The 27,619-nt window shown below is 53.7% G+C and overlaps 3 protein-coding genes and 1 long non-coding RNA gene across 9 annotated transcripts; 1 reads left to right on the top strand and 3 right to left on the bottom strand.

Annotated features, from left to right (window-relative positions):
- Positions 1-168: 168 nt before the first annotated feature.
- Positions 169-5,028, bottom strand: RRP36 (ribosomal RNA processing 36). Its single transcript, XM_085218691.1, has 7 exons — positions 4,869-5,028; positions 4,405-4,543; positions 2,325-2,391; positions 1,938-2,042; positions 1,741-1,815; positions 1,515-1,632; positions 169-1,289 (listed from the first exon to the last, which is right to left on the bottom strand). The coding sequence occupies exons 1-7, from the start codon at positions 4,954-4,956 to the stop codon at positions 1,150-1,152; spliced, it is 732 nt and encodes a 243-aa protein (XP_085074817.1). The 5' UTR covers positions 4,957-5,028; the 3' UTR covers positions 169-1,149.
- NPAS4 (neuronal PAS domain protein 4) lies at positions 5,018-7,712 on the bottom strand. The gene is given in 7 exon segments (XM_085218693.1): positions 5,018-5,335; positions 5,436-5,565; positions 5,848-5,957; positions 6,060-6,451; positions 6,453-6,566; positions 6,731-7,142; positions 7,612-7,712. Coding segments are annotated over 7 exon segments (1,560 nt in total). The 3' UTR covers positions 5,018-5,034.
- Positions 5,177-16,892, top strand: LOC146544846 (uncharacterized). The gene is made up of 2 exons (XR_014881804.1): positions 5,177-5,316; positions 5,757-16,892. It is a non-coding gene; the product is annotated as an uncharacterized LOC146544846 (long non-coding RNA).
- KLHDC3 (kelch domain containing 3) lies at positions 8,802-27,619 on the bottom strand. Of its 6 annotated transcripts, none has more exons than XM_085218689.1 (12): positions 27,481-27,619; positions 23,941-24,088; positions 23,022-23,267; positions 21,008-21,184; positions 17,183-17,298; positions 15,872-15,943; positions 15,441-15,654; positions 15,086-15,172; positions 13,809-13,917; positions 9,722-9,795; positions 9,493-9,571; positions 8,802-9,383 (listed from the first exon to the last, which is right to left on the bottom strand). In XM_085218689.1, exons 3-12 carry the CDS (start codon positions 23,173-23,175, stop codon positions 9,317-9,319), a joined length of 1,149 nt encoding a protein of 382 aa, XP_085074815.1. In that variant the 5' UTR covers positions 23,176-23,267; positions 23,941-24,088; positions 27,481-27,619; the 3' UTR covers positions 8,802-9,316. The 6 variants fall into 6 exon arrangements, 5 of the variants coding, with proteins under 5 accessions (XP_085074815.1, XP_085074814.1, XP_085074811.1 ...); XR_014881803.1 differs by having other exon boundaries at positions 9,224-9,383; positions 9,700-9,795; XM_085218685.1 differs by lacking the exons at positions 8,802-9,383; positions 9,493-9,571; positions 9,722-9,795; positions 13,809-13,917 and adding an exon at positions 13,937-14,419 and having other exon boundaries at positions 27,481-27,618.

Raw genomic sequence — 27,619 nt, 5'->3', positions numbered from 1 at the left:
GCATCACATCAACATCACTTCTGCATTGGCACAACCACTGAAATCTAGCCATTAGAAGCGAGGAGAAATAACAGAGTTGGTGGTCAGCTGTAATGGCAGAGAGAAGCACATCCTGTAAGTTCAAACTGCAGCAAACACCTTTGCTTATAACAGCAGTGACACTGGGAGTAAAGGAAAGCGAATATTTATTTTATACAGAATCAATGTTATGTAGAAATGCTAACGGCCCTTTAGAGAACAGGCTGAGATAGGGGCTGCCCTACTGGAGAGATCCTGGGCAGCAGTGCCTGACTACAGTCAGCTGCACGCCCTGGCTGTGGGGGAGGCCTGCCACACCATGGGCTACTCCACCAGGGTGCAGCCCCAGAGAGGGATGCTGATCTCTCTTGCTTTCTCAGCTCTGAGCAGACTACATTTGGACACTCCACCCAGCTGGGCCTGACGTTGGATCTCTGGGCTCCCTCCAGTCGAGGGTACAAAAGCTGCCGGGGGCTGGAGACCTGTGCTGGGAGGTGAAGGCTTTTACTCAGTCGTGGGAAGTGAAGGCTTCAAAGAGACCTAGAAGCACCTCTTCCTGCTTACCTCCCAGACCTACTACAAGGCTTTTAACAAGACAGAGCCAGGCACTTCATTGAGAACAAGACAGGATCACAGACTAAAACTAGGCAAGATTCCTGGAGGAAAAAGGAGTTCCACCTTGAGAACTTGAAGCAGTGGAACAGAGGTCCAGAACGGTAGTGCCCTCTATCCCTGTACATCTGCAAACCCATATGAAGCAAGCTCTGAGCAGACCAGATCATTACCCTCCCACCTGATACCCTTTTCATTGAGACCCAGTAAGACATGGAGAAGAGCCAGAAGTGCAGGGCACAGTCTGGGCTCTCCTAGCTACAAAGGACAGAAACTGATCAGCACCATATGCATCTGCATGACAGACTCGTCACCACCCAGGTATGATGTAAAACACAAGTGCAGGGGTCTCTTCAGCTACCGAAAGCACATTTTCCAGTTCAGACTTCGCTGCCTAACAGCATCACTGTACAGCGGAAGGCAGAAAATGAAAAGAGAGGCTGCCATCTTCCAGGCCTGGCCAGAGTGAATCCCAGCACCAGCACCACCTCTCCAGGTAACAGCATGTCTGTGCAGCAGTCACAAGTTCTTCTGTGTGGGCAAACGGCGCTTATCTTTGACAGCATTCCTCTTCCTTTTCTTGTTCAGGAAGCTCTCCAGCTTTCCACTCCTCTTTAGCTCTGCATACTTCTCTGCTAGCTCCAATTTCCGTTTCTCAGCTGTGAATGAAAGAGGAGCAAGGTATTAGATCCAAGCCTGAGTTATCTCCACACACCTTCTTGCTTCCTCCTGCTGGGCTCCAGGCTTGGCTTGTCACTTGAGTGCCAGCACCAGAGTCCCTCCACAGCTCCAAGCTTATGGACAGCTCATCTCCAGAGCTTGCACTGCTGTCAGCGGTACCCTCCTCCAGGTCTTCCTGCAATATGTTCACACCATATACTTACACTTCTTTAGGAAGAAGGGTTTCTTTCCCTGCTTGGCCAGCTCCCGTTGTTGTCTCTTCAAAGTCAGCTCCCTTTCCCTCCGTTTTTGCTGTTTTTTCTGTGCCTGTTCTTGCTGTGTCTGTACAGAACGGATGGCCCATGTCAGCAAGTGTCTAGGCAGACTTCAGGTCACACATCATCTCTATCAGTGCATTGCCTAATAGAGGGGATGCTGCACCAAACTCACCATGCGGTTCAGGAGCTGCTGCAGTTTCTCCTTCTGTTCCATATTCCGGCATTTTTTCAGCTGCTTCTGAACCATCTGGAGAAGAGAGCAGAAAGCTGCGTCACTGCCTGCCTGCCAGCTCCACTGCAAAAGGCTTCTGCGGGGGCCAGCCCTGCCAAACAAGTTTCTTCTGGCCAAGGACAGGCACAAGGCATTACTTCCTTCTCCTGCTTCTTGATGGTGTCCAGGAAGCTGTACGTCTTCATAAATATTTCAGGGTTATACTCTCCAGACAGGTCATCAAATCGAGGGTCTCTGTGGACCTGAAGGCAGAGGCAAGAGTCAGAGCCAGAGCCAGATTACTCTCTTAATATCCTGCTTATTCTCAAAGGGCCAAGTTAAGGTCAAAGCAGCAGCCCCTCCTGCACCCCATCTTCTGCTCTCCCCAGAGACACGCTACCATCATCTGTGTTCAGCAGGCTGCTAGCCAAGACCTATCCTCCACAAACAGCCTTTGCCTCCTTCCACAGCACCATCATCACATCTGTGCCCCTCAGCATCACTAAACACAGTCAGTGCCTGAAGTGGGGTAAAGGAGCACCCACCTTCTTTGTAACAGGGACAACTTGTCGCAGAAAAGGCATGGGTTTCTTGGCAGACGTCTCCACTGGCCTGAAAGAGGGAAAAAGCATACTTGTAAGAAGCAGAGGGCAGAAGGAGTCCCAGACTAACATCTCAGAAGGTCAGACAGACCCTCTAGAGATCATTAACACAGTGACAAAACACCAGACTTCATGGAGGCTGTAGGTATCAAAAGCCAGATGTGGCCACTACAACCAACTCACCCATAAACATCTAACTGAATTAATCCTACAGAAAACATCTGCATGCTTTAATTTAGCTCCAAAGCATCAAAACCTCACTGTACCAAGTGAAAACCTATCACTGTACAGTGGTATCAGTGAATAATTATTCCTATCTCCATGTTTTCACACATCACATAATGACCCTCTTCTGTTCCTTGCCCAGCTCATGCGCTCTTGAGCGATACGCTGAGAAGTGAGACCGAAGTTGGGAATTTCTCACTGACCTGGGTAGTCACAAGAGCAGGCCGGTTCTAGTATGATCAAGATCAGTGAGAATGCATACCATAACTCAGGTAAAGGAGAAATCAGACCCCAAGAATAAGGGTCATGCAGCTTACGGTACTTATTCCAAAGGAGACTTCACGCTGAATCAGGACGGGTGGTGGAAAGGAATTAAGGGAATGAGTCCTTCTTGCAACACAACCTTTGAGAGCATGATGCTTCAGGTGTAAAAGCAAGATGATATAAGGTGACAGGACAGAGCATTACTCTCCCCATCCTAAAGCTGCATCAGTGATTTATCACTACATCAGATAAGTTATCAGAAACAAAGATGTGTAAATCACTGAGTCCTGGCATTACACCCACACTCAGCAATACAGCAGCACTGGGGTGAGGAGCATAAACAACCATGCAGCAGTAAGTAAGTCTTCCAAATCCCACTTAAAGCAATGTTCAGCTTATTTTCACATCTTCTCATGAGGCTGCACCCCTGTGCAATGCTTGAGTCAGCTTTACAAACCACTACTAAAAACAGCTGAGCTCCCAGGGATTTCCCTTAAGTGCTTTTTTAAGAAGTTCAATTCCATAATAAAAACCATGAAAGAATCAGCATCTGGGATTTACAGTGGTGCAGTGCTGAAAAGATTAAGGAAATTAAGTAATAAAAGCAGAATTATGCAAATAGAGTAGCAGAAATAGAGGTGCAGTGTGAAGACAGCACACTATACAAAATCCCCCAGACTACTGGGTAGAACGTAAAGTAGAAACATTTTTCCAGTCAACTGTTTAAAGCAGAGGAAAGATACATTCAGAAATAGGTTAGGGAACGCCACAGTAACAGAGGAAACCTGATCAAATCGTTTGGATGCGAGTCTGAGGATTAAGAACTGCTAAGTACTGCAAATAAAGGGTAATGGTTCGACAAATGTTAATGGAGGAGGCCCGAGGAGGACTGCTAGAAATCAGTTAGGTTCTGTTACACTGAATTCACTTCACAGACACCACATTAATAGCACCTGCAGAGTACATGAACTGGAAGTGTAAAGAGCACTGAGAACGGGACAGAGCCTGTGACTGCAAGTACTGCAGAGGGGAAAGAAAGGAACATCAACAATGAGCCACGGAGGGGATGACAAGGATAGCAAGGGGATAGCAAAAGGATGAATGAGATTCCAGACAATCAGCTGACCCTGCAACTGCAGCTATGGGAGCAGGGCAGAAAACACTGAGAAGCCACAAGAGGTTCAGAAAGCAGCAGGGCTGGAGAGGTACAAGTAAAATACAATTGATCACAGCTTCAAGGAGAAGCTCACCATGCTTCTGGGTTAAAAGAGTACATGGGAACTGAGTACTGCTTTAAGCACCAGACAACGGCAGACAGCTGGGGATGCGAGCACGACAGAGCACTGAGAGCTCAGCAGCACTGACAGATCGCTCCCAAATAAAGCACTGCAATGAAGGGCACAGCTGTACAGCGCATCAGAGATCTACGCCAGCTCCAAAGCAACGTCAGCACGGCGAGGAGCTGCCAGCACTGCTTCTGGAGCACACCGAGAGCACACAGGCACATCCTGCCGGACACGAGGAACACCTTTACCCCTTTTTGTTCAGCTGCTGCTTCACCGGAGCCCTGCCAGGCGTTGCTGCTTTCTTCCCGCCGCTCAGCTGCCGGCACTCTCTCGTTCCGGCCGCGCTCTGCATTCGCAGCCGTTCTTCCAACGACAGGTCAGCCTCATCTGGAGGAGATCGACGCACAGCTGAACGGAGCGGCTTCTCACGGCTGCCCGGAGGCACTTTCTGGCCCGGAGCAGGAGACGAGCGGCACAAACAGCGCTGCCGGCCCCCCGCGCCCGTCCGGCAGAAGGAAACCGCTCCGCCTCGTTAAACCCCGCGGATCCCCGCTCCGGAAGAGGCTCCCCTCCCTCCGCCCAGCAGCCCCGGGTACAGACGCAGCCCCGGGAGCCTCAACCACCGCCCCGGCGGGAGCCCCGCTGCGCTCGGACGCCATTTCCGCAGCACAGCTTCCCCCGTCCGGACTCGGCGATGGGCGCAGCGCCTCACCTCCCGGCTCTGGGCCCGTCTCCTTCCCGCTCGCCCCGCTGCCGTCGCTCCTCACGCGGCGCCCCTCCGCCGCTCCCGCCCGCCTCATGGCCGCCCGCCCCACCGGCGGAGAACCCGCGGAAGCGGCGCACGCGCAGCGAGACAGAAAGGAAGGCAGAACGGACGTTTATTGGTGGAGGAGCGGCGCGCCGCGCGCATGCGCCGTGTGCGACCCGGAAGCTTCCAGCGCGTCGCCTAGGAGACGGGCCAGAGCCAGGGCGGCGTCCGGCTGCGGCCGGCCGTAGGAGCGGGCCTCCGTCCCGGTGTAGGCGGCGGGCGGCGAGAGGCTGTCGGCCAGGGCGCGGAGCTGTGCGGCCAGCAGGCCGAGTCCCTCTTCCGGCGGGGAGGCGGCGGGCGGTGGCGCCGGAGCCAGGCAGAGCGGCGGCGGGCCGCGCTGCCGGGAGCGCAAGTAGGCCGCCTCTTCCTCCCTGCTTAGCGGGACGCGGCTGTGAGGGGCGGCGCGCGGGGACCGGGAGCCGATGTCGGCCTCCCGCGTCCCGCCGGCCTCCTCCCTCCCTGAACCCTCACCTGAGGCCGCGGCTGGTGCAGGTGATGCAGCGGCCTCCGCGTCGCGCCGACACGCGGAGCCAGGCCCAGGTGCGGTCCCTGCGGAGCACGCGCAGCACGACGGGCCCCGGCGCGGCCCCGGCACCCAACGCTGCGGGGAAGCGGCGGGGTCAGCGGGTGGCGGGGCGCGGCTGGCCCCGATGCAGCCCCAGCGGCAGCCCCAGCGAGAAGCTGCAGACGACGGTCAGGTTTGCAGCCTCTCACAAAGGCAGGGCTCGAGGCAAACCCACGTGGTCAGTGTATGGGACATAAAACTAGCCTTCTGCTTCATGCTCTTTACAGGGAGCGGGACTCCGTTCACTTTGTTTTGGCCGTCCTAAGCAGCCAGACAAGACTAGAGGAAGACACATATGAGTGTGGGCATAATACTCACCCACAGCCCTGTGCTGAGCGGCTGCTACATCAGCATCTTCAGGATGCAGGAGGCTGTACCACGACTGGCCAATCAGTTCCTCTCTGAGGTAGCCGAGGTGGTAGATGGCACTGAAGAGGACAAGAGGAGTGGAGTCCAGCCTGCATCCCACACCCAGCCTTTGTGAAGGGAGATGATCCTGGCTGTCCTGGACAGCTGGCTGGCACCCTCACCTCTCTGTGACATCCATAAACCTCATGTCTAGGGCATGTGTGCTCTGAAACAGGTTGTCCCGAGAACCAGTGTCATGGTCTGCATCCAGCTGTGCAACCGGGGTGCAGAGGGCCAGGAAGGCTGTGGTGGAGGGGGAGGCCGGCCAACGTGGGACCACAAAGCGCCCACGTACTGCCACAGCCTGATTTCCCCCGTGCTGCAGCCGGAAGGCCTTGGATGTGCGCATCTCACTGACAAAGGAGATTTCTGCAGAGAGTGGATTAGGGACTCCTCAGCGCCCTCACTGGCAACTTGCTGGGTCTGACCTCAGCCACAGAGAGCCAGAGCAGGGCAGCACCTATGAGATCCCAGCCTGGAGACCTCAATGAGCACACTGCACTCCTGTTCTCTCTAGCCTTACCCCTGCCTGGCTGCTCCTGGGCAAGGAGAAGCTTCTTGTGTACATCCTCCCATGCTCGCCCATCCACAATGTCGAAGATGGTGTCCCCGTGGGCAAGAAGCTCCACCTGATAGAAGGAGCTATCATGGCAGGCCCCAGCAGGCTGTGTGCTGGCACACTGCAACCTTATAACCCTCCAACACCGTGCAAGAGCCTCTCATGAGGATAGTGTGCCATGCACAATGGGCACAGGGAAACAGTGACTGCAAATCCACATTGGCCAGCCCTTACCATGGAGAGACCCAGGATCTGAGACACGTTCTCAGAGATGTAGACCAGCTTGCCGCCTGCTGAGAGCACAAGCAGAAACCCCGGAAGCAAGGAGAGCAGCTCTGCAGCAAGGACCGGTCCTGAGGGAGGAGCTGAGGCTGCGGGGGGAGCAGAGTGTGAAACAGTGTTTTGAAAGGGGACTGAGCAGCGCCCCATGCAGAGCAGAGCTGCGCCCATGAAAGAGGAACAGTAGTGCCCATGGGTACCTGGAGGGAAGAGGTGAGCTCCCCGAAGCCGGAGGCACACCAGGGCCATGGTGTGGAGGTAGGAGAGCCGCTCCTTCTCCTGCGTGGAGATGGGCAGCAGGGAGCGCAGTGCTTGCAGCTCCACATTGATCTGGTCCCGACGTGCCTTGGAGGCACTCTTGGTTGATCTGCAAAGCCAACTGTTTGGGGAGTCCTGCCCAGGAAAAGGGACAGCGTTCCCCATCTCCTGCTATGGGAACACTGGGCCCTGGGGCGGTTTGGTGCCCCATGCAAGGTCTCTCAGGAATAGCAATCCTTTGGTGGATGCAGACAGAGCAGACAGTGTGGCTGCCTAGCAGGAGACACTGCTGGTGTTTGCAGCCCCGTGCTTTAGGAGCTAGCTGAGTGACATGACCTCCCCACCAAGCCCCACTAGGGCAGAAACCGCACCCAGTGCCAGATCATGAACTGCAACCCATTTGATCTGCAAGTTGCACCTGCCTTCATTCAAGCCTCCCAAAATCTCTCTGCCCCCTCCAAGATCCTTTGCCTCAGCGTCCCAGGCTGGCAGAAACCCCCTGCACCTGGCTGGGTCTCACCCTGGCCAGGAGCCGCTCGCAGCCTCCCCTTGCAGGTAAGGGGCGGAGGGGAGCTCACCTGAACGGCTTGGAGGCACCGTGCGCCTGCTCAGCCCTCCTGGGCAGGCAGCTCGTCTCTGCCTGCAGCGGCCTGTGGCAGTGGCTGCAGAAGATGGTCATGGTGCCGGCACTGGGATGCCTGGAGCCGGCAGTGCGCTTCTTGCTGCCTTTGCCTCTGGCTGCGTCTGAACCTGCTGACCCCGCTGCTCCTGGCCTCCTTTTGTAGCCTCCTGGGGCGCAGGGGCCAAGCCGGTGTGCGGAGGAGAGGTACCCCTCCTGACGCAACTCCAAACATCTTGGGGCTATTTTTAGAAGGCAGGCTGCTAAAAATAGCCCTCACAGCCGGCTGCAATCTGAGAGGGGAAGCAATAAAAGGAAGCTGGGGTCTTTAAAGCAAACTCGGTGGCTCAGGAGGGGGTGATGATGAAGGGTGCAGGGATCCCACTGGAGGGCATGTGTCCATCCGGCTCCTGGCCCACAGCTAGCAGCCCAGCACTAGCTCCTACCACGGGATGGAAGCTTGCAGCGTGTGCAGGGCCCCTTGGAGAGAGCGCTAAAAACTCCCTCCCCTCCCCAGCAAGACCCTTTTTTTCTCCCCACCAAATGTTTCCTCTAAGAGGAAGCTGGCACGGGGCACTGAGCCCCTCCAGCCTCTGCTCAGAGTCCCCAAGCTTGTTATTCTCCTTGGAGAAGCCATTCACAGAGACGAGCATTTTGGGGTACTTCTGTGCTCAGCATTGTGCTGACTGATGCACCAAGTCAGGGCGGTCTGTGCATGTTTCCTGGTGCCCAGCACCTCGCAGGGAGAGTAAGCTTGGTGCTTCAGTGCTGAGGAAGGGGATGCTGCAGCAAAAAGCTCCAGCATTTCATGGCACACAGCCATCACCATCTGTCAGCTGATTTCTGCATCCCAGTAAAAGCCCACAGTACTCTCCTACCTTTTCCTGCATTGTTAGCACAGTTTCACCCCTGCATCCACCCACCTTGAGGCAGCAAGGCCTGGGTAATGCTCACCAGCTCCCTCCCATTCACCCTTGCTGTCACTCTCCCAGGAGGCAGCTACGTTGTGGCTCAGGCCAACTCTTCCTGCTGGCCCCAGCTCCCACCAGGCATGGAGAGCTTGCAGCTGGCTGAGCCACTGCCCTCTCCTCCCATACCTCCCACCCAGCATAGCTGCCCCAATTTGGACACACAGAGCAGCAAAAAAGCTACTTCCACCTCAGTGTTTATAAAACGCCCACTGGTCACTCTGTTACAACCTGAGCCAGGCAGCAGAGTCCCCATGTTGGGTGCAGGGGCTCAGCTCCACCCTGGGCCTGCAAGCCAGTGCTCGGGGCAGCTCAGCACCAATGGGTGCAGGCACAAACGTCATCATGATTACGAGGCAGCACAGGAATAGTTCCAAGCCTGGGGCTGGTGGCAGGAGTCAATTCAGGCCCTTACTGGCAGGGCACCAGGCCAGTGCGGCTGCAGCTCTTCAGGCGAGGAGGGGGGTTCACCACTGTGCTGCTGGGGCACGCAGATTTCTTCCCCAGGGGCATGCTCTGCCTGCACACCCATGCTGCCCTGAATGTAACAAGGGCCCAAGGAGGCCTGGCTGGGGCAAGACAAACGGAGCTCACATAGGTTCCTTGCTTGAAAGGGCTAAAAATTCATGCAGGCAGTGGAGCAAGAGGTCAGTGTGTGGAGGGGTGAGTACAGGGTGGTAGAAGGCTGAGCCAGCATCAGCCCTGCGAGGAAACGATGGGGCGGCTGATGGTGCTGTTCGTTGTCATGGCCGAGAGCTCCCATCTGTAACACAACAGCAGGGCACAATTAGAAGCAGCATGAATGCAGCAACCAGGGCTGGAGCGCCCCATGGAGCACGCATGGGTGAGCTCCAATGCAAGGCCTACAGTACCTGATGTCGTGGGGAAGGCAGGACTGGTCCAGGCTGTACTGGATCACTGCTAGCTTACACAACGTCTTTAGGCTAGGGCCTGTGGATAGAGGGCGATTAGCCACAGCAGTCCTCATCTGGGCACTATGGGGGATCAGGGCATCAGGCAATCAACGCCACAGGAAACGGTGCTTCTCAACGAGGCACCTGGTGGCAAAAGGCACACACCGTGCAGGGAGCACTCACGTACTGAAGTCGAGGATGTAGAGATCTGAGTGATCCATCAGGTCGAATTCATCGCCCATGCCCTCCTCCGGAGATGGGCTGCAGAAGCCAAACAAAGCTCATCAAGCAGTGCCAAAACACTTGCATAGCAATTGCAGTTCTTTAGGCTCCCCAAGGGCTGTGCAAGTCCAGGACTGAACTCAGCCTGCCTGGAACCCTCCAAGGGGTTCTTAAGAGGACAACTCTGAGCAGGCTGGAGATGAGATGCTACAAGTGCTCCTGAATGCAAGTGTGCTGGCGCAGCTCTGTGCAACAAAACGAGCCTGTGGGCTGCTCTGCAGCAAACGGGCTGGCATCCCCTGGATGCAGAGTTCACAGCGATGCTGTATCATGTGAGTCTGCCCCAGAATGTGTTAGAAAACAAACAGATCAAGGTGCCTGGGCAGGCAAAGGCCAGCCCAAATGCAATGCAGTGCAGCAAGATACAGTCCATACCATGCCTTTTCAAAGACCTTGGGCCAGCTTCAATGCACAGCCAAGCAAAGGCACCCAATGGGAAGTATGAGGTCAGCCAGCTCACCTAGGACAATTCAGACACCACTCAGTGGCACAATGCACAGTCCAAAGAGTAGTGCTACCATTGAGGTAGGCAAGATCAAGCTAGACATCCAAGTGGGCTTTCGGTGAGGCTCTCTAGTTGTACTGCAAGACTACAGGGCATGGGAGCCACAACCTATTTCCAGGGATGCTCTGCTCTTGCTGTCCACCTCAATTCCAGCTTCCCAAGGTTGCACAGAACACCTGCAGACTGCAACGCAGTGTGCTGCTTGTGAGTCATGCCACGGACTCTCCTGCCTATAAGCTCTCAAGAGCACTGATGCTGCTGGGGACAGAGCAAGCATGCAGTGTACCAAACCACCCCAGCACTGCTGGAGTGTGGTAAGCCAAGCAGCTTTCTTTGAGTGCATTATGGAAGACGCTTTGTTGCAGTTTTCTACAGAAGAGTGAAGGTAGCAGCTCAGAATGAACAACTGAAGCAGCCACTGAGGTCTCCTCTTGGCTTGGCAGCAGCTCTTTTTTTCTGCAAAAGCCATATGCACTTGTTGCATTAGCACAAGTTCTCCACAAATTAGCAACCTGCAGCCAGGCAGACATCCTATTTTATTAGCTAGCATGTGTTCCACTGCCCCAGCCTGCAGCTGGACTACTTTTGGGCTCCCTGCAGTTCAGGCTGAAGCTGTGTGCCAAGCACAACAGCACAAGGTTTGAATCAGATTCTGCACAGCCGTGGCAGAGTTCATGGCTCCAGTTCTCACACAGGAAAGATCTGCTGCAATCATTTCAGCACGGCCATTGAGATGTATGAGAAAGGTAGAGACGGCAGCTAGGAGACACCTGCACAGCAGTGCAGGCACAGACATCTCTCAGTCTGACTGCAGAAATTACTGCTGGCTCCATCCACAGCTGCTTGGCTGTGTCAAAATGGGGCAGCAGTTTCAAGAGACTGCAGCTGAGCCGTGCTCCCATCTGATGTCATTCCTGGGGTACCAATGGGAAGCTGTGATTTCAGGTATGGCCAGGGAACAACAGGCAGCCTCAGTTGAGGTTCTCTGCCTTTGTGGTCTTGATGGAGCAGCCAAAGCCACTTGAGAGATGGGTCACCGCGTCCCCCAGCACAGACAGACCAGCCTGTACTGGAGCATTAGTGCTTTGCCCAAGCACCGATGGCTGTTTGGAGAACTTGCAAGAAAGGAAAGGTGTTATGAGTCATTCTTTGGCTTGCCACAAGGCAGTTCAGTACATTCTTATTGCTTAGCTGGGACCTCATGCAGTGATTCTCACTGCAGTGTTGCTGGCTGTCCACCTATAACCCACCAAGCTTCACGTCAGACAGGAGGTAAGGCAGCACCTGTGTCCCCACTCCTCAGCACCCCCACACAAATACGAGGCACAGCTTGCTGCTGGCAGAGAAGACCTGCTGCTGATAAGTCCCATCTGCCTGGATACAAGAACACCACAATCTAATCTCACATCCACGTCACAGGAAGACCTAGGGCATCCCTTATCTTCCAAAGAGAAGCCAGCAGGCAGCGCAGTGCGCTCATGGCTTTATCACCCAACTGCAAGCAGCTGGGGAAAGCCTGCAGTTCAAGACCAGGAGTGCTGCAGCTCCCAGTACACAGGGAACCAGCCAGAACCCAGCAGAACTGTTTACTCTCCCTCACCAAGCCAGGCTTTTCTAAGCCAGGTCAGGATAGAGCAGCCCCAAGGCAAACCTGGATCAGCACCCATACAGCTAAACTCCGACTTATGGTACTCCATCTCCTCTTCATTCTCCCTTTGTGAATGGTCTCTGTTTGTGAAGTGCTGGTGTTTGGGAGGGGACCAAGCCTGGGACACAGCTAGCAGCACTGAGCTTAGTGCCACATGGCTTCCCTGTCACTGAAATGGGATACAAACAACAGGATTGCTGCTGGCCTTAATGAAAAACCACAGATAGGCAACAGGATGGAGCTCTGGGCAGGACTGCAAAGCAAAAAGAAGCACACGGGTGATGCAGCAGCAAGCACCTGCAGAAGAACTCCTGAACAGCCTCTGGTGCAGTGAATCCTTGTCAGGGAGGGCAGGACACAAAGGGGTTTGCCTGGCCATGCCTGACACCGTTGCCTGGCTGATCCTGCAAGGCACCACTGAATCCCCCACATCCATATGCTCCCCTCCCCTTCCCCAGCAGGGGAGCACAGGTCAGCAGGCAGACCGCAGGGAGTTCTCCATTTACAACGACTTCCTGGAAAATTTCTTATCTTGCCAGCCGGCTCCAGAACACACCTGATAACCATTACAGGAAGCCAGCACAGCCCCCACCCCAGCCTGAAGGGCTGCCCCTCCATCCAGACAGGCTACATTCCTAGCCACCAGCAGTTTTTCCTACCCCAGCCTGGTATGGATGAACCTTGCAGGAAGAACAAGGCAAAAAGTTGGTCAGTGGAAAAGACAAGCTGCTGCCAGTCTGTCTGGCAGAGGTGGACTGGCCTCCGAAAAACTGGTGTCAAATTTACTGTGGTTTGCTAGTGTTCATTAGGACAGCTGAGTTTTAACACCCAAGTTCAGCTGCTGCACTATCTACCAAAGACTGCAGCACCTGAGAGCATCCAGAGCTGCTATCAAGCCTTCTGCTACACAGAGCAGCAGCTGGTATCTGTGGGGAGCCTGGATAAACTCAGCACCTCACCATGTACTGCAGGCTCCCCTCATACCCACACAGGCATACCACTGCCAAGCTCTTCTGCAGCTGAAGGCCCTTTCTTCATCAGATGTTGTTTACATCAGCCCATCAACTGCCCTGTCTTGTCCTCTGCCCCCAGCTTCTCCCCAAAAAGCCACTACCAGTGTCCCAGAGAAAGTCTCAAATCTTTCCAAATCATTTGGAGGGCTGAAAGCATTTCAGATGTTTGTGCAAGGTAAATGCTGGCAAACAGGCCTGTGCTCCAGAGCTGCAATCTGTCATTTCAGACAGCGCAGAGCATGTCCTGGTGATGGGCTACTTCCTTCCTTTTAGCAGCTGCTAAGGCTGTTGGCCACATCCAGCTGCCCTCCATCCTGACAGTACCAACTCCAGTGTTTGACAGCTAAATCCTTAACACTGGGTCCCTTCTCCGAATGGAAATTTTGCTAAGGAACACTGATACACAGAAGGGAATACCACTTTGTGTGAATGGCTCAAACAGCTCCTGGCTGAGCTGACATGTCTCTGCAGCTCAGCAGACACCAGTCCTGCCAATGAAGGAAAAATTCTGGAGGGAGAAGCAGGGCAGCATGTAATGGAGAATAAATCAGTCTGAAGTCTGCTTCAGCACAGCAGACCAGGCTACCTGTCTTGCTTGGAGAATAAGACTTGTCATCAGGTGCTTTACAAGTTAACACCACAACTTCAGTTTCCCCTTTGCTTTTTCCAGAGGAGCTATGACGTGTGTAATTTGTCACACTTGAAGTTAGATGGACAGTTGCCATGCGGCTACAAAGCGAAGCTGACTACAGCACGGAAGGAAACTGTGCTGAAGGGAATGGCAAACCTTTCCCCAAAGCCACACCGTTGGCTCCCTACAACTCACCTGGTGCCTCCAAAGAGGATGATTTTGTCCCCTACTCTGCAGCAGCACTGCCGGCGTCGAGGACATGGGCCTTTCCCCTTGGGCTCAATCTTCCTCCATGAAAGGGAAACTAAGCGAAGGGACAGGGATGAGAGAATGCACCAGCTTGTCACAAAGCCCTGACCAAGACGTAGGTATAAGCAGGTTATGGAATTAAACAAACCACAGAAGAAATAAATAAAAAAAAACAGAGGCCCCACAGATACCAATCAGCCAACATGCACCCTCCCGTCCACCTCTTCTTTGCTGGAGGCAGAACAGTGCACTCCCATCGGGTTGTTGATGGAGGGTTGCTTTGACGCCAGGCACGGCCCTCAGAGCTCTGGACAGGAGTTGCAGGTTCTCCCTGCAGCCACTGTGACAAAACCAGGCCTTTCTGCTACAAAGCTCGAGCCCAGGGGCCGCGGAAAGCAGCAGGTTTAACACCGCAGGGAGCTGCGCAGGCAGAAGTGCAGGAGCGGTCAGCTCTCCTTCGTCAGCGAGGGCCCGATCTGGAGTGGAAGCCCAGGGACCAGCTCCATCTGTTGGCAGCCACGGAGAACGCAGAGCATCCTCGAGCTGGGGCAGGCTGGCTGCGGCAGAAGGGAGACTGAACCAGGCAGAGAGGACAGCAGCCTCTGCCCCTGCTGCTCTCTATGGCAACGATGCTGGGGCTGATTAATCACAAACGTAAAGCACCAAAACTTTCAGCAGCTCTCACACTAGATCACAGGTCAGCTGGGGAACAGCAAGCTGGCTGCTCCCCCATAACCACAATTCTTATAAGGCTTCGCTCTGCAAAGTGATTAGCAATCGAATCACATCTCATGGATTGTTGACTCCAAAACATCTTACAGCTGACTGATAGTTGGGTACCAGATCAAGAACCACCAAGCTGACACGGTACCAACAGAGCATGCTGTGGTGATGCTGCAGTTAAGCTGAGTGGCTTCCCCAGTTAATGTCTGGGCTCCACTAACCCCATACTTTCTTTTCTGCCATCAGTTCTGTGTGTTAAGGAACAAACCAAAGTTTTTTCCAAGCGCCTTCCAAATAAGCACCTTTCAGCAACATTTCCTTTTTCTAATGGGAGCTGGAGAGTTTGAGGAGGAACAGGGGCTCTGAGCACAGCAAGTTTCTGTCTATGTTGTCATGGCAGCCATTTCCCTCACGCAAGCCCTTGGAGTGTACGTTCATCTGAGCACTCACACACGAGAGCCTCGAGCACCATCACTGCAACAAGTTAGAAGCGTAAATACCTGGATTGAATTTCCAGAGATCGTGGAAGTGTCTGTTCAGGCGTGCGTTGTAGCCACCAAATACATAGAGCTCCCCATTGTAGCTGACTGTGGGGAGTAAAAACAGACATCAGCATGCCACCCAGGTCCCAACACCAAACACAAAGCAAAGCAATGCTCGCTGCCCATTTTAGCTTATATCACTTTCACACACAAGGCTGCACACAAGGCTTTGCTACGGGCTGCAGCTCTCCACAGAAACCAGGCTCTGAGCACCCCTCACTGTCCCACACTTCCACCCAGCGGAGTAGACACCCTCGTGCTATGGGTGGGAACTCCTTTCCACGTTCTCCTCTCCCAGCAGCCCCACACTCACATGCTGAATGGCTCCGGCGGCCTTCAGGAAGCACTGGAGTGGGAGGGGAGTCCAGCCAGGAGTTTGTTTCTGTATCAAACACTTTTATGCGGTTACAGTAGATCTCGTTGTTGGAGTGAAATGGTCCAAAACGATCAGCCCTGCCCCCAAATACATACATCTTTGTTCCAATGATGGTAGCTGAATGGAAGTCTCTCCAGCGAGCTGGTGTACCCTGCAGGGACAGTTTAAAACAGCAAGAGAGACAGTGCAAGTTACCCACGGAGGTGACACCTCTTGATAGGCAAATTGTCGTGGCTGCCTTCTCGTGGAGAACTTCTGCAGATCCCAGCCACACCAAACAGGAGCTGGGAGACAAGCATGTGCATCTACCCCAGAGAACAGCACAACCAAGACTTTCTCCACAAACCAGAATAAAAACCAACACTGACCTTGGCAGAGATTAAGGTCCACATCATGTTTGTGGTGTCCAATTTATGGATGTCGTTTGAAAAGCAGTCAGCCTGGAAGACAGCAGCGCAGCCTGGTTACCAAAGCACTGAGAAGCCTGGTGACACCAGACCAAGGCAGCTATCCTAGAGACTCACATCACTCCTTTGGACCCAGCACTTCCTAGCAGATGCGGTGCTTGCTCCAAAACATCCAAGCAAGCAGCACTTAACAAGAAGGAGGTAAAGCTCACCCCTCCTTAAAGCTGTTCCTTCTCTCCTGCAACCTTCCCATTTATTCAGAGCTTGGCTCCTACCACCAAGACCTGCACACAGCAGAATTTTACCTCCACTCCGTGCCGCAACAGAAGAAGGTGGAGAAACTGCCTCTGCTAAGGCCATGCAATGAGAGGTAGGAGCTAGGATTACTTTAAGGAAACTCAACACCCAAGAGTAAATACAGGTGAGGATCCCACAGAACTAATCTGCAGCTTGCAGCTGAGTAGAGCTTGCACTCACACAAATAGAACAGACTTCTGCTCCTCCAGACAAGGGAGATGGCAGCAAAACCAAGAAGGCAGGCTTGTTTGGCCTTGGTTAAAAACAACCCACGTTTGTAGAGCTGCAATCAAGATCATGGGCTTAACGTGCTAGAGAACTCGGAAAGCCGGGAGAATAACCAAGGCACTGCCATAACAGCCCCAGCTTTCATCCAAACAACGTGGTACAACTTTCCTTGAGTCTGGTGATAGTCTGAAGTGATATTTACTCTTGTAAGTTGAGAGCATAAGGATTTACTTAAAGGGGTGTTAAGCCCACTGGCAGTGCAGGATGATCTCTGTCCTTCTTACAGGAAGGACAGGTGCTTGCTGGAGAGGCTCAGCAAGGCATGAGAAGAGGTACAGAGTACAGGGAGCACGCACCACATGGGGACAAAACTTCATAACAGCACTACAGACGTTGGAAGCAGTGCATTTCTTGGGTGTTCCTTAGCTAAATTAAAATATATTTGTTATAATTGCTATATATTTATCTAAATTTGTTGGAGAAATGCGCCATAAAATATAACATATTTTAACTCTGTATGCTTTGGGAAAGCAAACAAAAAATCTGCCCCTTTCACAGACCTACCAACCACCTCCTCTGAAAAATTATGGCGCTGATTATCCAGGTTAGGCTCATAACTTTGTCGAGTTATAAAATGAAGGCAACTGTGAATATAAATATGCCCACATCCCCTGCCTCTGCTAATGTCCTGGGTAGGAATACCCTCTTTCCCAGGGGATTGCCAAATAAGTGTTTGAGATTACTCACCAGCTGTTCATAGCCTCCAAAGATAAACATGCTCTTTGCCAGGACACAAGCTGAGTGCCCGTCTCTTGCTCCTGGGACCATTCCAGACACCTTTGGCGTGAACCACTTGTGCGTGTCTGAAATAAAACAGGAGGCAATGCTAAGAAAGTACAGTAGATGTCGGGATGGGAGAGCTCTTCGCAGCCATTCCCCTCATTTCTAGGCAGAAATCCTTATTTCACCCACAGCACCTGCTTCTTCAGCAAGCTTCTCCAAGTGAGGCTGCCTACCTGAGCTTCCCCAGAGGGCACAGCAACAGAGGTCCTCAGCTCTGGGGCACAGCCAATGTCCAGCCTGACAAACAGCTCAAGTTCTACATGTGATTAGTACAGCACTGCTTGAGCAATGTTATTTGTATTGACTCACAAGTAGGCTTTGCAAGAGGTGCAAGAGACTGGAAGCTGGCAAGGACTGTAGCAACTCTCAAGAAAGGCAAGAAATAAGACCTTGGTAATTACAGGGCTGTCAACATCACTTCAGTGCCGGTAAAACTATGGAGATTATGCTGAAAGTTATTGGAAAACACCTAAAGGACAATGTGGTCATTGGCTCACAGCCAACATGGGTTCACAAGGGGAACGTTCTGTTTAACAAATTTGATCTCCTTTCATGGCAAGGTTATCCACTGAGTTGACCAAAGGAAGCCTTTTGATGTAATGTCCAGCATAGAGCTAGACAAAAACATAATGCAGTGGGTGAGCAATTGGCTGGCAGATCAGATCAAAGGGTTATAGTAAACAGGGTTGCATCAGGCTGCATCCAGCCACTAGCAGGGTTGCTCAGGGCTTCATTTTAGGGCCGGATCTCTTTAACATCTTCATAAATTATTTGAATGTAGGACTAGAATGTGTTTTGAGCAAGTTTGCTGATGATGCTATTGACTCTGCTGAGGGCAGAGAGGCCTCACAGAGATCTAGATGCATTAGAGAGCTGGGCAATCACCAACCACATGACAAGAGATGGATTCTGCACCTGGGAAGGGGCAACCCTGGCTGTACAAACAGGCTGGGGGTGAGACACTGGGAGCCGAAAGGGATCTGGGAGTCTTGGTTGGCAGCAAGTTGAACATGAGCCAGCAGTGTGCCCAGGCAGCCAGGAGGGCCAGCCTCAAATCCCTCTCAAATAGTTCATCTCCCTGTACTCGTATCTAGGACTGCCCCGACCCAAGGGCAACACCTTGCACTTGGTCTTATCGAACCTCATTAAGTTCTCATGGGCCCACTTTTCAAAGCCTGTTCATGTCCCTCTGGATGGCATCCCTTCCTTCTGTTGTACTGAGTGCATCACTCTGCTAAGTGTTACCAGGAAGCTTGCTGAGGGTACATTCAATCCCACAGTCTCAGTCATTGATAAAAATGTTGAAGAGAATCAATACCAAGACAGATCCCTGGGGGTCACTGTTTGTGATTGGCCTCCACCTACATGTAGAGCCATTGACCACAACCCTATGGCTACAACCATCCAGCCAATTCTTTATGCACTGAAGAGTCCAGCCTTCAAATCCACCTCTCTCTAATTTAGAGATAAGGATATGGGGCCAGACCATGTCAAAGTGGATGATATCAGTTGCCCTTCCTTAGTCTATCAATGCTGTTACTCCACCATAGAAGGCCAGAGTCCCCGTTTCGCATGGCCCAAAGCAGAGCTGATGGGAGGCCTGATGGCAGCTGCAGCTCTCCCAGGGAGCAGAGCTCTGCTGTCTGTACAGCGACAGGGCTGAGGGAACGGCACGGAGCTGTGTCAGGGGAGGGCAGGTGGGGGTGAGGGAAAGGCTGTGCCCCAGAGGTGGTGGGCATGGCACAGGCTGCCCAGGGCAGTGGGCACGGCCCCGATGCCGGAGCTCAGGGAGCTTGGGGGTCTGATTTTCAGGTGGTGCTGCATGGAGCCAGGAGTTGGATTCAGTGTTCTTTATGGATCTCTTGCAACTCACGATATTCTATGATTCTACAGTTTATCAACTTTGCCTTTACAGTTTCAACTACAGTGAAGAAATCACTCTAAATGGCCCAAGTGACCTCACAGCTTGGAGATGCTAACTAATTAATTGAAGAGAGCTAGCGCTCAAAAACACAGCCAGAAGTGACTGAACCACAAGCTTATCATGTCAACAGAGCTGCAGTGCACATCTTCACCTCTGCAGCTCTCCCTCTCTTATCTGCTCCTCGTCACATCTGCACCCCCTCTCCAAGGGGGGATTTCCCCACCCTCCACCCTTCACAGTCCCCTTACCACCGCTCCCCATACACCTACACAAGCTGGATTCAGCCCTCAGCCCACACGTCCCAAGAACCGAGTTAAAGGAGGACTTGAAATCCAGCCAGAGCCGTTCTCCATGCAGGGCAACGTGGAGCCGTGCCAGCAACTCCCTGCCAAGCACAAACAGGCACCTGTCCCATGAGCCCACAGAGAGGCACAGATAAGCCTCGAGGCAGAAGGAGATGTCCCCCTGAAATACTGCAAGCTGCCAAGAGCCGTACTTATTTCAGAAAGTGGTAAAGCTGGAGCCAAAGCAACATTCTTCGTGAGGATAACTCCTCTGAACTTGGCCCATGACCACAGCAGTCCACCTAGGCTCTAGCTGGAACCACACAGAGGGGTATGCAAGGTCAACAAAATCCTGGGCAGGCAGCTAGCAAGAAAGCTGCAACAGCTATTGAGTTCCCATCCTTCACAGGGCTGCTTCCAAGCCCAAGTCACATGGCAGCAGCAAGAGCTTGCCCAGGCATAATGCGTCAAATTAGATGGAAGAGACCTTGCCTCACGGTCAGCTCAGTGCCTCCATCTCCAAACGACAAAACTGCACTCAGCCAGGACTTATCCAGCCTGATGCAATGGATACAATAGAGCTCACACCACAGTCGGAGGAGTGCCAGCCACACTTTCCAGGATTGGCAGGGGACAGGCACTGTGTGTACAGACAGCTGCGCAGGGTTTGGACTAGGACTTAGGGCTGGCCTTTTCAGTTAATTTGCACTTAATGCTAAAGTGCTGGAATTGGCAGGGACACCAGGCAGCTCCCACTGCAAGGCTTCTGCGTAGAAGGCAATCTGCTGTGGCTTCCTGGCTGCACGTACCACGAGAAGGGGGAAAACCCTGTGCCCAGAGAGCAGCTCCAGGCTTCGAGACTTCTGGCAACAAAGGGAACTCATGACCAAGCAGCAAGCACTTGTCACTAGTATTTAAATGAACTTGCCCCAGAATCCAGATGTACCCCCCTCCTTCCCTGACACTCCTGTCCACCCAGTCTCTGAAACACCTGTGAGGAACAAGAGCATAATGAAGAAAACAATTTGAAATCCCAAGGACTTTATCCTTCGGATTTATCTAATCTGGCTCAAGCCTGCCCTTATTTCTCCATTCTGTCCTCAGCCACGTCAGCACTTGATTCCTCACTCTGCTTCACGCTTTCAGAAAGAACCAGTTCCCTGGAAAGCAACAACAATCCTCGAGACAGCTAAGGAGTACATCAGAAAGAGCTCTTCAGTTATAGCTACTATCACTGAGAGCGTACAAAGCTGACAAAAAAAAATTGAAAATCATTTGTCTGTCAGAGAACTTCATTAATTTCTATTCCAAGGCTTTCACAGAGAGTCAGGTGTGCAGATGCACTTGCCACCCTGCTGAATCATCCAGCAGCACCAATTCCTCATCTGCCCTGTTTGCTCTACACTGCCACTTTGTAGGGACCGGAGGCAGGAGAACAAGCTGGGCAGCAGCACAGTGGGGCAGAGAAAAGGTCTCACCACGGGCAGCTGTGATGAGGATGAGTAAGGAGGTGGAACTTACTGACATCAAAGGCATAGAGCACGTTGCAGGCACCCTCCGTGTCGTTGCGGCCTCCCCATATGTAGACAATGTCGTCGATGAGCACTGCTGAGTGCCCATATCTCATGTAGGGCACCTCTCTCACTTGATCACGGCTGTTTGTCCACACTGGAGGCAGCTTGATCCAGCGCAGGGACACTGGAAGTACAAGTTAGAGCCTGCGTTAAGCCCACTGTGCAGGCTCACCCGTCAACCCATCGTGGGCAAGCGAGCATTCATGAAAGCAGAAAGCCCGACGGCTCTGTTTTCCCCCTGCACAATAAGATGCAGAAGCAGTCTAGCAAGCAAGACAGAGCTGTGCCCGACCCTGAATAGTAGGTGGCTAAGAAATATGGAAGCACTGCTTTCCACAGGTCCACTGTTCAGGCAAGACTGCAGGAAGCACAGAGGACTGGAGGAATCTGGACAGAAATAGCTATGGTTCTGCATTACCACATCAAAGAAATTTCTGCTCTTGCTCATACTGAACCAGGAGGGAAGGTACAGCACACAAGCAGACACCCCCCCAACACACAAAACCACCACATACACCCTCCCAAAACAGGAAAGAAAAGAAGGGGGAAGGTGATAACGAATGCGGACACTACTTCAGGCTAGTGATGTTTTTGAAGAAGATGCTCAAAGCAGAAGGAATGGGCAGCACAGGAATAATTCACTGCAGGGCAAGGTGAGAAGGCATCATTTGGACTTTGGAAGCACAGTCTAAGAAAAACAACACAGTAGCTTTGTAGAAACAACAGTAATTGTTATTAAAATAATAAGAACAAGACAAAAAAAAGTAAAACCAAACTTTGGAGCAGACAGCCGTGTCTCCCTTATCCCCATCCACACCTCAGCTCTCCCTGCTGATCTTGAGGTACAAACAGGAGTGTCTTGTGATTACAGGCTCTCCTTCCTGAAGCCTGCATGTCACATTCAGTAGTAGGCAGGGCAACCAACATGCATTACAGGGCGTAATGACAGTGCAGGAGTCACAGCAAGCATTACGTGGCCATCCTTACCAAAGGAAAAGGATCAGGCACCTCGAGAGACGAGTGTCCACCTCTGAGGCAGGAAGGGCAGGGGGGGAAGTACAGCCAAACTCTAGCCAAACAGGATGTTCCCTACCTAAAACATGGTCTTCCTCTTCATATCATTGAGAGAGATCACTCAAAACCCAGTACTTTGGCTTTGGCACTTAATCCCAACAGCACTAACTCAGCAAGGGCTTGGGAAGCCAGCAGCACCTCCCAGGCAGTGGCCACAGCACCATGACTCTTTAATACCTGGGAGTGGTAAACAGGAAAGGCAATACGAGAGCATTCCTTTGGGCAGGGTAAGAATGTGCTCCCCACAAGAGCTCTGATGCCATTTTCAACTATCCTGACTGCGAGAGCCCAGTCTCTCTGGCCAGAGATGAATGTCTTCAGTCAGGAGTTCCTGAGCTACGTTCCCTTCCACACCATGAGCAGTTCACCTCAACAACCCCACAGAACCATTTTATCCACCACTGCACATGCCGCTGCCTTCCCCAAAGCCAGATTTAGAGCAGTGCATTCTTTGTACCTTGCAGCAAACTAGTCTGCATATTAGGAGAGGTTGCAGACTGGGCAGCATGCAGAGCAACCAGCCCTTGGTTGTCAGCTGGGCTCATCCAAGCACCTGTGCAATTTTTCAGCCTAATTATAGGGGAGCACTTTGTGGACCAGCTCAGTCTCTCCAGTTCAAAGAGCACTGAATCAAGGAATGCAGCCTCTCCCAGCACTGCCACGGTTCGAATCAGCCCTCAGATACGTACTGGGTCCTCTGCAAGACGGACCCTGGCTGCTTTGCTTAGCACGGTGCAAACCTGTGTGATACCAACCAGCTGGCTGCTGCCTGAATGGAAAACCTCCACCGAGCCGCAGTCAGCACAGAACAGAGCGGAATGCATTAAACAACAGCGCGCAAGAGAACCGATAACTGAGCACACCGCCCCTTTACACCCCACGTTTACCTGCATTAAAAACGTGGACGTCGATCTGCCGCAGCGTCTCATAGTCCTCTCCAGAGCAATACCCACCGAAGGAGTACACCTTGTGTCCCACAGCCACGGCCGCGTGGTTCACCCTGCGCGGCCCGCCTTCCAGGTGCACAGCCCACCGTAACATCCCTCCTGTGAGCCCGGCGCTCCTCAGGGCTCCCAGCACCACAGCCTCATGCTTCTCAGGCCGTCGGCATGCCGGGCAGACGTCACCTGGCTCTGTAACGAAGGCATCATGCTAAAATAACACCGTCTATCTCCCGGGTCTCCCCGCTTTCCTTGAATGCCAGCTATGAAGGTCACATTGCTGCGCCCTCACTCATCTGCGCACTCACTTCATCCAGCTGAAGATGGTCTTGCTCTCTCCTTGGAAAGGAGATGCAGCGCGGGTACCGTAACTCGAGCAAAGCGAGGAGAGCAAGCAGAGATGCCCTCGCACACAGAAAGCTCGGGGCGGCTGTGCAGGCAGCACAAGCCAAGAGGTTGAGGTTGTTGTGAAGGCAGCGAGCGCTGTGTGCCAGCCATGCCCCAGTGATGTACACACGATGTACGTGCCAGAACAATTTGTCTGCATGAACGAATGCACACAGCCAGAGCCAACTACGAAGGTGAAAAAGAACAGAGCTGGGGGAAGAGTGTGGTCTTTGGAACAGTTATGAGAAATGCCAGAGGAGGGAAAAAAAGCAAAAAAAAAAAAAAAGAAACACACCACAAGGGTGACAACCAATCCAAAAAAACCCCAAAAGCACACCTCCCTCCAAAAGCAACAGAGTCCCCAATAGGAGTGTGCACTGCAACAGCAGCACTCACACGTGCTGATCACTCAGCATCAGGATAAGCCCCTTCCCCCTGCCGTACGTAGCTGTGCACATCAGCTATGATGATAACTCACACTGCAAGCAGGTGGCTCGGAGCAGCTCTCGGGGCGTTCAGCGGGGCGGATTTCTGCAGAGGTTCACCCAGGACCCAAGGATTCGGAGCACAGCCCTGCCCAGGCACTTGTGAGACAGCACCTCTGTCACTTAGCGGTTTGTCCACAGCTGAAAAACAGCCATGAGAGGAGAACCTGTCAGCGTTTCAAACAGCCCAAAGAAAATCCCCTTTTTAATTGCTCGGCTTCCGCTCCCCAGACTTAGCATGCTCCCCCCACGCTCAATTTTAGCATTTGCAGAAGGCGAAGAAATGTGCAGACGCTTCAGAACGATGACTAAAATCCCCACACGTTTTCTCAGCCTGCTTTTTTTTTTTTTTTTTTGGAAAGTGGTTAAGTTTGCACGAGGGGAACGCTCCTCCTGAAGCAGCCCTGTGGTGCAGAGCCAGGCGGCCCCAGGCCCACCAGGCAAGCAGGGCCGCAGCTCACAGCCCTGGTGCCCACACGGCCCAGCACCACGCTCATGCCTTATCTCCGGCTCCTCAAAGCTGGGGAAGGAGCCAGGGTGAAACTGATAACCAAAGGACACAGGCCAAGCCTGAGCCAAGCTCCCCTGCAAGCCAGTCAGGTCAAGACGTCCCTCCTGCAGAGCCACTTCTTCAGATTCCACCTTGTAATGCCTTTCTGTTCCTCAAAGCCAGGCAGCAGCTGTCCTACAAGTCCTCCACAAAGCGACAGAAGAGTTTCCATAGAGACCACCAAAGTCACTTTTTAGGTGATTCTGAAGAAATACCCGTAACTGTTCTTCAGCCATCGCTGAAAAACCCAACCAACGCAGGTTTATTTTCCTCAAAGCCACTCCTTGGCTCGGCCATGCTGGAGGAGGCTCCTGAAGTTGGAGCACATTTCACCAGCAGTGCCAACATTGCCAGAGCTCCTCCTGGGGCAGACAAAGCTTTTTTTACAAAGCAGTTCACTTCTCATAGAATATCCCCAGTTGGAAGGGACCCATAACGAACACCAGGTCCAACTCCTGGTTCCACACCACTACTTTTATTGTGAAAGATCAGGGAAATTTCACTCAGAGGGTGGTGAGGCACTGGAACAGGTTGCCCAAGGAGGCTGTGGATGCCCCATCCCTGCAGGCATTCAAGGCCAGGCTGGATGTGGCTCTGGGCAGCCTGGTCTGCTGGTTGGTGACCCTGCACACAGCAGGGGGTTGGAACTGGATGAGCATTGTGGTCCTTTTCAACCCAGGCCTTTCTATGATTCTTCTTCCCCTTGAAGCCAGCTGGAGATGCTTGCCATGGAAACCTCCCCACAGAGCAGGCCACCACTGGTCCGTCACTACCAGAAGCAGCTTCATCATCAAGCTGTCATGGGAATACAGGAAACAACAGTGACACATCCCAAGGAGTCACCTGGCCCTGCACAGCAGCAGCCCACAGCCCTGCTTAGGCTGCGAGAAGCGATGTTTACTCCGCAGCAAACAGTGTTGCAATGTTATTTCCTACAATTACAATTACTCAAGGCTGAACCTACCAGGAAAAGTTTTTCGAGAGCTCATCCCTGACAACAAAGCTGCCAGCTCACACACACCCAGGGGTGGTGCTGGGTAACAACACCTGAGTTCATGGCTGTGCTTCAGATCCATCACCTTTGCCCTGGAGACAGGAGTCCTTTCCAAGCAAACAGATGCATAACCCATCTTGCTTCTTGCTGCTGTTCATCGGACCAAACTGACACACACCGGCTATACACAGAGAAAAGTGTGTGAAGAGTAAAGCAATCCTTAGGGGCTCCCTACTATGAGAACTTCTTAGCAGGAGAACTAACACACCTGGCTTTGGACAGTTCTTAGAGTTGTTCAGTATAAGGATAACAGAGGGCACAGCCAGGGAGGGAGAGGAACCCCAAAAGCTGCGATCCCAGCATTGTGGCATGCAGCCACACAAAACACACTTGTGATCTCCCACCTTGGGCAACAGGAATCTCAGCTATAAAGCAAAGAAATACGGATATGGTAGAGCCAGATGGGCACACGCTGCAGGAGGCGGCACACTGGGCAAACCTGGCACCCCAAACTGACCCAACGCAACAGCTGATGTTCGGAGCAGATCGAAAGGTGTGATTTCACAGCACCAAAAAGTTCAGCTTGAATCTTTGATGGCAAAGCAGTGGGTGCTGTCCAGTGGTTGTGAGGGGTCCCTGCAGAGCACCTGCAGCCATGCACAGCATTGCACACCCAGGTGTGCTTCCAAGCACGCGGTGCACCAACAGCCGCACACAACCACAACCCAATGCTGCACCGGGCGGAACAGCCGAGCACAAGTGGAAGATCCCGAGTCTGCTGGCGGAGGAACAGCCGCGGACGTCCTTCAACACCTCCCCCGCTCCCCGGCAGCGAGAGGCGTTGTGCCGCTGGAGCCTCGCACATCCCCGCGTTCTTCGAGTGCGGAGCCCCGACAGATCGCTCGTGGTGCCGAGCACAGCCAGCTCGGAGCAGCCTTCCCTCCAGCTGCCCCAGCGTGTGCCTCCCGGCACTCCTTCAGCACGGAACATCGGCGGCTGAGATCACCAGAAAACAATTCGCTCGTTTCCCTCCCAGCACACCTTCCAAATCTGGTGCGGCGATTCGGACCGACGGAGGGGCGGACAGAAAAAAAAAAAAACAACAGCCACGCTTTGCACACCCGGATCTTTCAGCGGCTTTATTCGCTACTCTCGAGCCTAACAATTGGCTGCGAAAACGTTTCGTTCGGGACAGAAAGCCGCCAGCATTCAGCACGGCACCCAAACCACAGCTCGGCCGCACCGCTCGGCGCAGAGCTTCCCCTCCGCACCCAAACCCGCGGCCGTCCCGGCTGCCCCCCGCCCCGCTCAGCCCTTTCCTCGTCACCCCGCACACGGCAGATCCCTACCGTGCGCCTGCCTCGCTCCCCGGCTCCCAAAAGATGCCGGCCGTGAGGTTCAGTAACACCTAAAATAGCGCAGGCAGCTCGCACAGCCCATATAGATCGTTCTATTTCAGGGATGCCCAACGTACCGTCAGAGATAGCCTGAGCGCAGCCCGCTTTCCTCGCTCGGGCTTGACATTTACCCCGTGCTTTGACCATTTATGCTACGGCAGGGTCAAGCCGCAAGCCCGCACTTTCGGCAGCGCTAGAGGAGGCCGTGCTCGCGCGGCCACGGGCTCGGAGCAGCCCGCTGAGGCACCGCAGCGCCCGGCGGAGTTCGCTCCGGCTGCCGAGGCGGACGCGAGGCGCGGCCACGGCGCCGGCCGACCCGGAGCCCACACGGCCGAGGCCGAGCGCCGGGGCCGCCCGCGCACCCGGAGCCCCGCGCGAGGCCCCGAGGCCGACGCACGCCTTCAGCCTCCCCGCGCCGAGGAACGGGGCCCGACGAACGGCCCCCCGCGGCCGCCCAGCCTCGCCCCGCGCCGCCCGCACCCCCGGCCCCGCTCGGCGTCCCGGAGCGCCGCGGTGCCACCGGCCCCGAGAGCGGCCCCGCCGCAAACGCGCTCCGCCCCGGCGGCCGCCCCCGGCAGCCGCAGCCCGGTACCTGGCGGCGCGGAGGAGCTCGGCACCTCGCTGCGGCGCCCGCCGCTCGCTGGGACTTGTAGTCCGGCGCCGCCCCGCCCGCCCCGCGGCGCTCCGTCCCTCCTCCTCTCCCTCCTCTCCTCCCTCCCGGGAGCCCGACT

This window comes from Meleagris gallopavo, chromosome 2, assembly GCF_905368555.1.
Source record: "Meleagris gallopavo chromosome 2, MGAL_WU_HG_1.1, whole genome shotgun sequence".
NCBI classification, from domain to species: Eukaryota; Metazoa; Chordata; class Aves; order Galliformes; family Phasianidae; genus Meleagris; species Meleagris gallopavo.
Note: the sequence above shows the minus strand (reverse complement) of the source record. Positions and strands in the feature narration are given on the sequence as shown.

What these genes read in the sequence shown, in the direction of transcription:
- RRP36 (XM_085218691.1), bottom strand. Translation starts at nt 4,956, where the DNA reads ATGAGGCGGGCGGGAGCGGCGGAGGGGCGCCGCGTGAGGAGCGACGGC. An exon ending in CAGCAGCTGAACAAAAAGGG is followed by an intron (nt 2,392 to 4,404) that starts GTAAAGGTGTTC and finishes TCCCTCTTTCAG; the next exon opens with GCCAGTGGAGACGTCTGCCA. An exon ending in TTGTCCCTGTTACAAAGAAG is followed by an intron (nt 2,043 to 2,324) that starts GTGGGTGCTCCT and finishes CTCTGCCTTCAG; the next exon opens with GTCCACAGAGACCCTCGATT.
- KLHDC3 (XM_085218685.1), bottom strand. Translation starts at nt 23,175, where the DNA reads ATGTTACGGTGGGCTGTGCACCTGGAAGGCGGGCCGCGCAGGGTGAAC. An exon ending in TTGGAGGCTATGAACAGCTG is followed by an intron (nt 15,944 to 17,182) that starts GTGAGTAATCTC and finishes GCTGTCTTCCAG; the next exon opens with GCTGACTGCTTTTCAAACGA. An exon ending in CCGCCGGAGCCATTCAGCAT is followed by an intron (nt 15,173 to 15,440) that starts GTGAGTGTGGGG and finishes TACTCCCCACAG; the next exon opens with TCAGCTACAATGGGGAGCTC.